Source organism: Paraphaeosphaeria sporulosa (assembly GCF_001642045.1).
Source record: "Paraphaeosphaeria sporulosa strain AP3s5-JAC2a unplaced genomic scaffold CC84scaffold_3, whole genome shotgun sequence".
Taxonomy (NCBI): Eukaryota; Fungi; Ascomycota; class Dothideomycetes; order Pleosporales; family Didymosphaeriaceae; genus Paraphaeosphaeria; species Paraphaeosphaeria sporulosa.
The window spans coordinates 151336-163601 of NW_017253362.1; the positions used below are offsets into that span (position 1 = coordinate 151336).

Genomic DNA, 12266 nt, shown 5'->3' on the forward strand with positions numbered 1-12266 from the left:
CACCGGCTGTATTCACCACCCGCAACCATGCCACCGGCGGAATAAGATTGCACACTAAGCCCTGCATATGGAAAGACTCAGTTTGCTGCATCTAACCATGACCTGCGTCATTGCGACGCCGCAGTGTAGAAACGGCACGCGTGGCGCCTCAAATTGCGGGAAATCTTCTGTGGCCGGGCAAGTGCACAAAGTCAGTCGCCAGCGTCCCATCAAAACACGCCCGCGAGGTCATAAACGATATTATTAAGCCTACACCGAGTATACGGGAAGTGCCTGTACTCTTCTCGACACCAGGTTCATTAAACGTGAGTTCATCAACACGTAGTGCCAGCCTAGAGAGGCTAGGACATTCAAGTGGGGAAATCAGGGGGCACTCCAGGGAATAGATTTCCGTAAACACGTACACTGATATTCTAGAAATGGTGTTTATTCCTCAGCTGGCTGATCTATAGTCTTTCTGTGAGCCCACGTACAGATGCCACTTTTCGCGCAGTGTTCTTCATATCCAACTCTCTCTTGGAACTGTATAACACCACCGAAGCCGAATTTTATCCAAGATCGAAATTAACATAAAACTGAGCAACATCCATGGATGTGATGCACTTGATTTTACGGGCGGCGAAGAGGGCCGGTAACCGGCGCAGTGTCGAAGCTTCTTTTAAAATTAGTCTCAACGGTTTCTGCTGAAAGTGGTATCTTTCATCGCCTCAATTGCCGTTGATAAAATGGCTATAGTGAGGTTACCCCGCTGCTATTGGAGCCTTGGCGGCATTTTGTACCCGGGTAATAACCAAACGATGCGGGCGGGTAGATCGCAACGATAACCGAGCACCCAATACAGGTCGGGGGACCCCGCCGCGACGGGCGGCGACAGTGCATTCTCTGTCTAGTTACTGGTTTGAGCAGGAAACGGATGCATATCGAGACTCGTGGAATCAAGTGTTCCGTATAGAGGCAGGTCTCATCAATGGATAGCCTAATGCCATGGTAGTGGGAGGTGATCGCCGTTCTCTCCGGATCCTTGGGCGTGTATCGTAGGGCTCGATAGATAAAGGCAGAAATGTCTCTCTAAATTCTGGCGTACGAGGTTTGTCAATCATCTTTTGTCGATAATGGTCTCATCTACGGTCGCAAGCTGGTTGACGATTGCACTTCTTGCACCCATTGCTCTTGGGGCCGTGGGTCCAGACTGCGTCAATGGTCCCTTAAAGTCAAACAAGATATGCGATATCAAAGCCACTCCAGCGGAGCGCGCTAAAGCGCTTGTGTCAGCCATGACCCAAGATGAGAAGCTCAAACTTCTAGTGAGGTGAGGCAGCCTCAGTTGTCGTGAGCCACACTGCTAAAACCACCATAGCAAATCCCCGGGGGTTCAGCGTCTCGGACTGCCAGCATACAATTGGTGGGGTGAAGCCCTCCATGGTGTCGCTGGTGCACCCGGTATCGACTTCTCGGGAAATTTCAAAACGGCGACTTCATTTCCCATGCCGATTTTGATGTCCGCGGCGTTCGACGATGACCTCATCCATAAGGTGGCAACAATAATTGGAACTGAGGCGAGAGCCTTTGGCAATGGTGGAAAGGCGCCCTTTGACTTCTGGACGCCAAATCTTAATCCTTATAAGGACCCCCGTTGGGGTCGAGGTTCGGAAACGCCTGGGGAGGACACAGTTCGACTCAAGGGCTATGCACAGAGCCTTCTCTCCGGCCTTGAGGGCGACAATACAAAAGAACGGCGTATTGTGGCAACTTGCAAGCATTACGCGGCGAATGATCTCGAGGATTGGAAAGGCACGACCAGGCACAACTTCGATGCAAAGATCACCCCACAAGACCTGGCTGAGTACTACCTTCAGCCGTTTCAGCAATGCGCAAGAGACTCTAATGTGGGCTCCTTCATGTGCTCTTACAATAGCGTCAATGGTGTTCCAGCATGCGCAAATACGTACCTGATGGGGACAATCCTTCGCGAGCACTGGAAGTGGAGCGACGACAATTACATAACCAGTGACTGCGAGGCAGTGTTGGACATATCCCAAAACCATCACTACACGTCTACAAACGCTGCAGGAACCGCAATAGCATTTAACTCTGGTATGGATACCAGTTGTGAGTACTCCGGATCTTCCGACATACCTGGGGCCTGGAAGAGCGGTGCCTTGAACGCGACTACTGTAGACAAGGCGTTGAACAGACTTTACCGCGGTCTCATCCTTTCCGGCTATTTCGATGGTTCCTCCGCAGTTTATGCAGGTCTCGGCGCGTCAGATGTCAACACCAAAGCAGCGCAGGACCTCGCACGTCAAGCTGCCAGCGACGGTATTGTGATGCTGAAGAACGACCAGACGTTGCCGTTATCTCTCCAAAAGAGCTCGAAGGTAGCGATGATCGGCTTCTGGGCCAGTGACACCAGCAAACTCCGGGGCGGTTACAGCGGACCACCTCCATTCTTGCACTCGCCGGTGTATGCTGCGCAACAGCTTGGGGTCTCGGTCAAGACTGCTACGGGACCTATCCTCGAGAGCAACTCGGCTCGCGACAACTGGACGACCAATGCGCTTGCTGCCGCCAGTGCATCGGATTACATTGTCTACTTCGGAGGGCAAGACACATCAGCCGCCGCTGAAGGGAAAGATCGCCTTAGCCTGGCATGGCCAGAAGCGCAGATTACATTGATCAATAAGTTGAGCGCGTTGAACAAGCCACTGGTGATTGTCCAGATGGGCGACATGCTTGACAACACGCCCATTCTCTCCAACAAGGGTGTCAAGTCAATTCTTTGGGCGAGCTGGCCAGGACAGGACGGCGGCCCAGCGGTGCTGGATGTCATTACTGGCGCAAAGTCTGTGGCAGGCAGGCTCCCAGTCACTCAATACCCTACCAACTACACGAACCTGCCAATGACAGATATGAATCTTCGCCCCGGGACAAACAGCCCTGGTCGTACCTATCGATGGTATCCTACACCAGTCCAACCTTTCGGCTACGGGCTTCACTATACTTCCATCAACGCCTCGTTCGCTTCATCTCCACTATCCTACTCCATCCAAGACCTCGTTTCCAAGTGCTCGGAACAATACAAGGACAAATGCGCGCTTCCACCTCTTCAAGTAAAGTTAGCTAATACAGGCAATCGCACATCCGATTTTGTCGCTCTGGCGTTCGTCAAGGGCGAAGCTGGCCCAAAACCCTATCCCCTGAAATCACTGGCGGCGTATAGCCGCGTCCGTGATGTCCGCGCGGGCTCTTCCGCGGAGGTGAACCTCCAGTGGACATTGGGGAATGTAGCTCGGCACGACGAGAGTGGAAACACCGTGCTTTATCCGGGAACCTACACGGTTCTGCTCGATGAGCCTGTGCAGGCTACACTAGAGCTCAAGCTAACAGGCGATCAGACGGTGTTGGATAAGTGGCCGGCTCCGCCGTCATCTTATTGATGGTATGACTGAGTGTCGATAACAACATCAACGGGGCAGAGGGACTGATGTATCATCGTACATAGTGTTTAGAGAAAATCAATGTTTCCTCCACCAAGCGTGTGCTAACTGTCTCCGCCAACACAACTACGACCAGCTTCTTTCACTGGATAGAAAGCTCTTCTACAAACCTGAACCGGACCCCAAAATTGACAATTTAGACCTAACGTTCGCTACCTCATCTGCGTTTTTTCTTTTTCTTTTCTTGCGATGTTGCCGCCCTTACGCTCGTACCGACTCGCCGGGTAGGGCTTCTTCTGCCGCGCTTCCTGCCCGATACATTTCGGCTAAAACCGACTCGCGCCTCAAAAGTGCATCGGGGCTGTCGAATTCTATGAGTGTACCTTTGTCGAGCACGACAACCTTATCAAATCTTTCAATGTATCGGAGCCGATGTACGACAGCGAGAACGGTCTGTGCTGAGAAGTCTTTGTCTACGACCTCCTGCATGACAGACTCTGTCAAAGCATCGACACTGGCGGCGAGATTAGCGGGAATGATACCAAGCCTTGGGAAGAAGCTCATGCACTTACCTGCTTGTGGCCTCATCAAGTATAAGAATCTGACTCTTGCGAACCATTGCCCGTGCCATACACAACAGTTGCCTTTCTCCAACCGACCAGGAGGATAGCGATGTTTGCGCATCAAGACCTCCACATTCCTTCACTCGCTCCCATATCTTTAGTCTTCGCAGAGTCGCAGTTATGATTTCGTCGTGGACTTCCTCCAGCGGGTCAATGTTGAACCGTATCGATCCGGGCATCAAGAAAGGCTCCTGGGGAACAACATTGAAGCGAGAGCGAAGATCGGACGGAACCACATCATGCGTCTCGATTCCATCTATCGAGATGGTGCCTTCGAACCGTATCATGTGCATCAGGCTCAATATGAAGGAGGTTTTCCCGCTACCGGAGCGTCCGCAGATAGCTACTTTCTCCCCAGCGGCGATAGAAAGACAAACATCTTTGAGGACCGGGTCGCCGCCGGATCTATGTTCCAGTCAGTCCTTTGTCACCTATTTCAATGCATACGTAAGTCTTACTTATACGATGCTGTGACGTTTCGGAAAGATATGTCCCCTCTAGTCGGCCAGTTTTCGGGCCCAGGCAGAGGTCGACATATTCCCAAGTCCACCTCTTCAGACGGCGTCTCCTCCACAAAGGACTTCACCCTACCAATGGCACCGACTGAGGTCTCAAGGGCGGTCCACGATTTTACAAGCAAGGCTAAATTTAGGTTAAAAGTCATTACCGACAAGAGCGAGACACCGACGGCTCCTGGCTCAAATGATTCCCTCCATACCACCATTATTGTGACAAGTACAGCGGCGAGTACTGCCACAATCAGGTCTAATGCCAAGGCAAGCCATTGCTGAATGCAATAGAGTAGGTACACTGGCTTTTGCGATCGGTTGAGCAGAGCGTGGAGTTTCTCCTTGCAGTCATGTTGCCATCCGAATGCGCGAATCGTTTTGGCGCCATTGGCCGTTTCGAGAAAATGGAGATACACGGGGGCTTTGGCTTCGATATCGAGCAGTCGTACCTGACGAGATGTTCGCAAGTAGAACCGCTGTACCACGAAAACGCATCCCGCGATCACGGGTATGGTTGCTGATAAATATTTGCCGAAGATGCTGAGTAGGATCACTTTGGCAATACATTCGTACACAGCTGCCGTAATGGGTCAGACAAGTTCCACTTCCCGAAAGATTACTTGAACAGTCAGACGTACAAATGATGTAATTGGCAGCGATAGTGGGGAGATCTAGGCCGACCAGTTCCATGTCTTGGCTGAAGCTTTAAGACGTCAGCTTCTGTGTCATGCTCCTAGAATCTTGCAACTCACCGGTTGGTAATAGAGCCAACGTCAGTCTCCTGGAAAAATCGTAAGGGAGCGCTATCCGTTGTGTCAGACTTCAGTCACAGCTTATCATTCTTCGTCTCGCGACTTACCGGATTGCCGCCTTGAGCAGATCTTCATGGAGATGCTTCGCGGTCCTAGATATGATGGTGACAAACAGGAGCCTATACCAGTTATATCTTGATCTTTGAAAGATGCTGGGAAAGGAAACGAACCACAATTCAGTGAGTAGAAAGCCTGCTCCAACGACTCCGATACCAATATATACCCCAAGGTACAATCCGTTGTTAGTCTGACCTTGAGTTTTCTCGCTCGCTGCAGACCACCAATCTACAATGATGACTATAAGTGTTGAGGGTGTAAGTATATAGCCATCGCCATTGAAAGCGCATAGGGATGATCAGCGTACCCGAGAATTCAGTGCAGAAGACCCACAAGGCCACCGTGACTAGCATCAAAGCAACGAGAGCATGACCGCCAGCCCGGGAGTAGTATATATAGACGGATACGTCCCCAGTCTGGCGTCTCAGGTCCTGCGTCGCATCGTTCAGCTCCAAAAGCCCTTCTGCGTTGTTCCGATCGGCCGCGACTTGGAAAGATATCTCTTTCTGATGTGACTGCTCGACTTCACTTGTATCTGGCGGCGCTTTCAAATCGAGCTTGGCGATATAACCATTCGAGGCCTTCAATAAATTCACATTACCGAACTCTGTAATTGTACTGTTCTCCACGACGATGGCATCATCGGCCAGAGCGATAAGGGATGCTAGATGCTGGTTACTCGAAACTCCTCCAGCCAGCCAGAGCTTTTCCGCACTTACGAGAATGAGTGACGAGGATTACAGTGGTATGGTGTTTGCGGAGGAGTCCCTGGCGTCCGAGAAGCCGTTCAGATATGAGCGCAGTGTTGCGCGCATCCACACCGCTGAATACATCATCCAGAAGGACAAGCCTCTGTCTCGAATAAACGGCTCGCGCGAGGGCCTAAGTATGAAACGGAAACGATTAGATCATGGTCTCGATGATGGATATCCCACGTTAAGCTTCAGTCACTTACGACGCGCTGTCGTTGGCCACCACTCAAATTGCTCCCACCATTTCCAACCGGAGTGCGGTCCCCATTACTGAGAGTTGCGATATCATTCTCCAGTCCGCAGGCCCAAATGACGGTTCTGTACCACTTTTCGTCCATTTGACTTTGAGAGTGGGCTACGACATTGTCTCGAACGCTCCCGTTAATCAACCACGGTACTTGAGCACAGTAGGCCGCTGTGGAGAAGCGTCGTTCGGTATCACCCTTCAATGTAACTGCCTCATCCAGTATATTCTCTAAAAGAGTCGATTTGCCACTTCCTGTCGGGCCAAGTATGACGGTGAAGCGCCGCGTATGAATGTCAGCTCTGAGGTTCCGCAAGATTGCAGGGCCCCCAGCTTCCCATGAAACGTCCTGGTCGCGGAACCGGACGATGGGATTCTCCTCCCTCGAGTCAGAGCAGACTTGCTGCATTGTAGCCAATTCCACTTCTGACCCTGTGTTGACATTGCCAAAGGGTGTTCCATGCGGGCCACGACCCTCCAATCCATGTTGTGGTCGAACAGGTTGAGTGCAGTACTCTTGTATCCGGTCGAAGCTGCTAAAGCACTGGATAAGTGCAGGTATAGCCCTGATAAAGGTCAAGCCTGCCAATGTGACAAGAGAGATGAGCGACAGTGATGCGAATGCCTGTCCTGCAAGGATTGAGCTGTTCCCTTTCGCTACGGCGATGGCGTAGAATACCGCGAATGTAAGCATCGGTGCGAGGTTCTGAGGCAACACGGCTTTGCGATTGATAGATTAGCCATGGTTGCTCTGATTCTGGTGCCGAGACGATCTCGCCTCATACTTACAAAAAAATATGATGCAGATGAGAACTTTGCGATATCTCGACGAGCTATCGATTTCGGCTGTCCGGAGGTTGCTGATAATGCTAGACAGCTTCTCACTAAGTCCAAGCATTTTGACGGTCCTCATGGCTTCGAGTGCGACAGTGGTGACACCGAGTCGCTTTTCAACGTTCTCAATCCACACCCGTTGGGCAGCTTTAGCCCAAGTCGAAAATTTAAACGTGCATAACACGAACACTGAAAGGAAGCGCATTAACTAAGTTCCCTGAAAGATGGAGGAACGAAATGAGGAGCTTACCGAATGTAACTAATGCAGGGACAAGGCATGCAAGGAACATCTGCCTTTGGAGCAGAAAGATTGCAATTATGATATCCATAAGTGATGCCCAGACTTCATGTATCGTCAAGAAATTGAGGACGATGCGCTCCACGTCGGTACCCATGAGCGTAAGACCATTAATGTCACCGAGGTCAACGGCTCGCGCGTCCACGGTTTGCTGATATATGAGGGCGATAAGTCCACCTCGTAGACGGATAAGGAATCGGAAGGTCATGTAGCCGTGCAGCGCTGTAGAGAGCTATATCTGTCAGCTCAATTCAACGATTGAATCAACGCTACAAAATCATCTTACAGCCATGCTCAGATAGATGAGTGCATAGGCACCTATCAATCCTCTTCCAATCTCTGATGGCACGCTCTTGTCACCCACAAAATGGATGAGCCTAGTAATCATGAAAGGTTGTGCAAACTTGCAAGCGCTCAAAATCAGGCGCGGGATAATCGCCGACAGGAAGTAAGGCGCATAGGCGTGGAAGCATGCCAACAGGAGGCTACGTTTCTTGGTCTTGTTATCTATCTAGCCGGTAAGCAACCCTGCCATTCATCTTCAAGTGGTTGACGTACACTTCGACCAGGTGCTAGCAAGCTTTTCGCGGAGAGCCTCCGAGTCGAGGCGGTCTATACTTGTGGGTACAAAATTAGCAATCTCATAAATGTGGGTTTGTGTATGAGTTGTCCATGACTAAAACATGACGAATTTATACCGGGGAGAATCGTACAATCGAGATTAGGGAGATCGTCAACGGAGAGGATGTGGCGGTATCCATGTCGTAAGGTTCCGAATAACCAAGTGAAGCCGACAAGATTCCAAAATCCAGTGAACGGCTCTGGGCCAGAAGAGTGGAACTTGTCAGGGAACCTCAGGGCCTTCTGTTTCCCAAGCGACTCCAAGAGTAGGACACAAAGTTGTTGTAGAAGGACCAGAGTCTGCAGCACTGCCGGTCCTGTCGCATGCGATACGAGCCATAGGCTCCTGACGCGTGCTACGGTAAGTAGAGAGAGAAAGGCGAAGAAAATGGCCAGTAGAGTTGAAGGCTGCTCGGAGCGGTGGTGCTGGAGCCAGGAGAGGGTAAAGGCGGCGATGGTGCCCACTATCGCAAGCGCATCCGCGGCAATGGAAGTAGGGGTGTGCAGCTGGGGCTGCCGAGCTCTGAGGACGAGAAATATCGTTTGACATGTTAAAAGCGTGGAATACACCGCCTGAATATAATCATCAGTTCACATGCAATCAAGCAGAAGATATCGATTTACTGACTGCTTTAAAGGTCACTGCTTTCGTGCGTTTGACAATGCTTTGGCCTCTTAGCAGACGCGCGATCGGTAGAGCGACAAGCACGAGGAGAATAGCATTTGGTGCAATCGAAAAGGAGACATCCTCGAAATAGAGGGTAAAATCAAAGGAACGGCAAGACGGGTCGACACGAGGGCCGATGGCCGCATCGCAAAGCGGCATGGTGATAATGGTAGCGGGTAGTGTTACCAGAAGGTGAGGTTGCCACAAAGAGCGACCGACGAGCGGCCACGCCTTTCATGCGAGCGCATTTGTGCGACAGGAGTTTACCGCGCTATCCATGCATTGTTCCGGTTGACTCATCGAGGACGTTGTCGGGTGAACGAGCTAGGCAACGGCGACGGGGGCCGGATCCTGCTTTGTACCCCGCACATACCTGTGGGTTCTCATCATGCCCGAACGACCTCACCATCATTCCCGACCAAGTGGGCCACAAGCTTGTACAGTCATGCAGTCAAGAGCTCAATTAACCCACAGCAACTGGATGCCATAGATACTAGTGGCGCATCATGCAGCCTATCCGCTAATTTGAGAAGACTCGGTCGACCTAGCCCCATGTGAAGGGATCGCTCCGCGCTCAAAAACATTACCAGTATAACTCGCGGTGACGATTCGGATGCTTTCTGCCGTTCTGCGATTCTTCTGGGGTTCCTTCATAACCCACAGCTTTCAACCATTTCGGATCGATATTCTCCAGCTGTAGATAGGGACTTAGATCGCTGCCTTCGACCGTATTTGCCATGCAAAAGCCCATCCCCATGTGCGCCCAAGGATTCTTGTGCAAGTATTCGATGTGAAAGTCTTCGTAGCGGGGTGCCTCGATTACTTCGCTATACTGTAGTGAAGACCCTGGCCAGACCGCTGTTTTCTTGTCAGAATGGGACCGGTGCTTTGACATCAGTTCACTCACCATTCACGCGTCCCGTCTCATTATTTCGGTACCACGACCGACAATCGTCTTTCCAGACTGTGTGCTTAATCCATTCTTGCGCATGTTCGTTGAATCTGTCGGTAATGTCTTGCCGCGGAACCCAAGACTTGATGTGCTCGCGCTGCATTTTCTTGATGATCTGAATGGTGTACTCAACCACAGACAGCAGGGGGCCAGCCACGGAGCCATTTTCCACCGGCCTGAAAATGCATTAGTCATGCAGTGTTCAAGACCTCGAACAAAAGAAATAGACGTACCAAGTGGGACCAATGTACATAAGCCAATTAGGCATGTCTGGGCAACCAAGTCCGAGATACGACTCGGGCTCTTTCTCCCACTTTTTGTATAGATCGACACCATTCTTGCCGATGATTGGGAAGCGCGGCCGGTATGTCACGTCAAAGCCGGTCGCGCAGATGATTGTATCTACTTCTCGCTCTTTGCCGTCGCCGCCAACGACACCTTTTTCTGTGATCGCGTCGACCGCGGTGAAACTCACATCAACGTTATCTTTCTGAATAGCCTCCATGTAGGGGTCTCCAGGGGTGATGCGGCGGCCTAGAGCCATCAGTAATTCCTTCGAAAGTCAATATACTACAGGTAACTCACAGCCGATTTCGAACTTGGGAGTAAAGCCTTCCAGTAACCTCTCGTCTTTGATGAACTCTTTCATTCTTGCTCTTAACACCTTTTGCGATTCCTTCTGCGCCTCGCTACCGTGGTAAAACACCCCCCAAAGGCCATTCACTTGGCCTTCGATGTCTCTCGCATGCGCCACGAGCGCCTCCGGATTTTTACGAAAGGTATCCCGCTCCTCCTCTGTGTACTCCTTGTTCTGCCCAAAGTTGTTCGCAATCTGCACAAACCAGACCCCCGTACGCACGAATATGTCCATATGCTTCACGTGCGGCTGCATCTTCGGTACGGTCTGGATCGACGATGCGCCGGAGCCAATAATCGCGACGCGATCGTCCTTCCACTGCTCTTCTTGGTAGTCCTCTGGCCAGTACGCAGTATGGACGACACGCCCTTTGAACTTCTTCAGGCCCGGAATGTCCGGCCATTTGAAATTGTTCAGGATCCCGGTGGCGTATAGCAGCAGGTCGCACTCCTCTTCGAACTCTTTGATTTCGCCGGATGGTGACTTCTGCCGAAGGCTGACCTTCCAATTCCCGCTGTCATCCTGCCACTCTGCACGCACTACCTCGGTGTTGAAGGTCATGTATCTGCGGAGATCGAAAACATCACACACTTTGCAAAGGTATTTGTGGATGTCGGGTGCGTATGAGAAGAATCGTGGCCAGTCGGGGTTGAGGGCGAAGTTCATCGTGTATGCGTGGCTCGGGATATCACATGCACATCTTGGGATGTTAGCTAGTGTCTTGCGGGCTCGCTGGATAAACCACATACCCGGGGTATCTGTTCTCGAGCCAAGTACCTCCAAGATCGGCGTTCTTCTCGTATATGACATGTTCCACATTCTCACAATGTTTCTGGATTTGGTATGCGAGAAGTATGCCGCTGAGTCCGGCACCAATAGTGAGGATCTTCATCCGACGGGTGGAGGGATCCTATGCATGAATTTAGTTGGTGGGAGAAGAGTAGCAAAAATACACCCACATTGTAAGTTATGTTGGGGATATTGTAGCCTTCGGATCCTGGGGTGGAGTAGTCCCATCTGCCATTGGATTTTATAGAGTTGAGGTCAGGAGCCATCGTGTTTTTCAAATCTCAAACTGTGAGGGTTAATCGGAAAAATGTGAATGATAAGTACTGATGCTGGTATCTATAGTCGCCAGAGTTCTACGGCATGCTGTATTATCAGTCAAAGGCGTTGAAATGGCCGAAGAAATGCACTTGATTCTCGAGTGAAGTTGAGGGAAGAAGCTACAGCAAGTTGGTTGAACGATGGCATCAGTCTGCTTAAACCTCGGGTGCACATCAGGTCTGGGTGTGTGCATCATGGCGCCTGAATCGAGCAGACTGACAGCTCGAGATTGGAAATCAGGTATAAAATGACCCATCGAGCCTCCTCCTAGTGTGTTACAATGGTTACCCTGATTGGGCGAGGCCCTCGGACGCCTAGTACTCCGTGGTCTCGTTCCTCGTGAGGGGTGGAGACGAATTCCCACTTTGCGGGGTAGCTCCGCGTAGCAGGCGGCATCCGAGGCATTGCTCAGCAGGGGTGATATTTCGATCGTTGACTTCGAATGAATAATACCATACTGTTGCCTTGAATTGGGAATAAAATGTCTTGCTCCAATTGTGTCAAGTGCTCTCTTGATGGTTCCCAGTCCTCTCTGTATCACATCCAATCTTTCGTTTCGCAATCTTGATTAGCGGGCAGTGGGAGCTGCGGAAAATCCCTGATTTCATGGAATGTCACCTCCTCTTACGGCAGTGTTGCGATCCGATTGATGGTGTATCCATTTGCTGGTCTGAGAGCGGGTGTTGAAGAATGGGGTCGTCCTGCGGGCTGCTTCG

General features: G+C 51.0%; 3 protein-coding genes across 3 annotated transcripts; 1 reads left to right on the plus strand and 2 right to left on the minus strand.

Moving 5' to 3' along the window:
- Positions 1-1112: 1112 nt before the first annotated feature.
- On the plus strand, positions 1113-3437 carry CC84DRAFT_1086169 (beta-xylosidase; the record flags this gene model as incomplete). Its single annotated transcript, XM_018174145.1, has 2 exons — positions 1113-1309; positions 1358-3437. The coding sequence occupies 2 exons, from the start codon at positions 1113-1115 to the stop codon at positions 3435-3437; spliced, it is 2277 nt and encodes a 758-aa protein (XP_018038207.1).
- An 87-nt stretch (positions 3438-3524) lies between these two features.
- CC84DRAFT_1140168 (ABC transporter) lies at positions 3525-9058 on the minus strand. The gene is made up of 16 exons (XM_018176275.1): positions 8816-9058; positions 8280-8760; positions 8125-8178; positions 7853-8073; positions 7519-7798; positions 7224-7457; positions 6394-7154; positions 6158-6320; positions 5746-6102; positions 5552-5678; positions 5429-5500; positions 5322-5372; positions 5208-5272; positions 4519-5146; positions 4010-4465; positions 3525-3951 (listed from the first exon to the last, which is right to left on the minus strand). Exons 1-16 carry the CDS (start codon positions 9011-9013, stop codon positions 3699-3701), a joined length of 4401 nt encoding a protein of 1466 aa, XP_018038208.1. The 5' UTR covers positions 9014-9058; the 3' UTR covers positions 3525-3698.
- Positions 9059-9304: 246 nt separating this feature from the next.
- Positions 9305-11498, minus strand: CC84DRAFT_1113939 (FAD/NAD(P)-binding domain-containing protein; the record flags this gene model as incomplete). Its single annotated transcript, XM_018175377.1, has 6 exons — positions 9305-9712; positions 9762-9982; positions 10040-10340; positions 10392-11143; positions 11193-11353; positions 11397-11498. 6 exons carry the CDS (start codon positions 11496-11498, stop codon positions 9438-9440), a joined length of 1812 nt encoding a protein of 603 aa, XP_018038209.1. The 3' UTR covers positions 9305-9437.
- Positions 11499-12266: the final 768 nt, after the last annotated feature.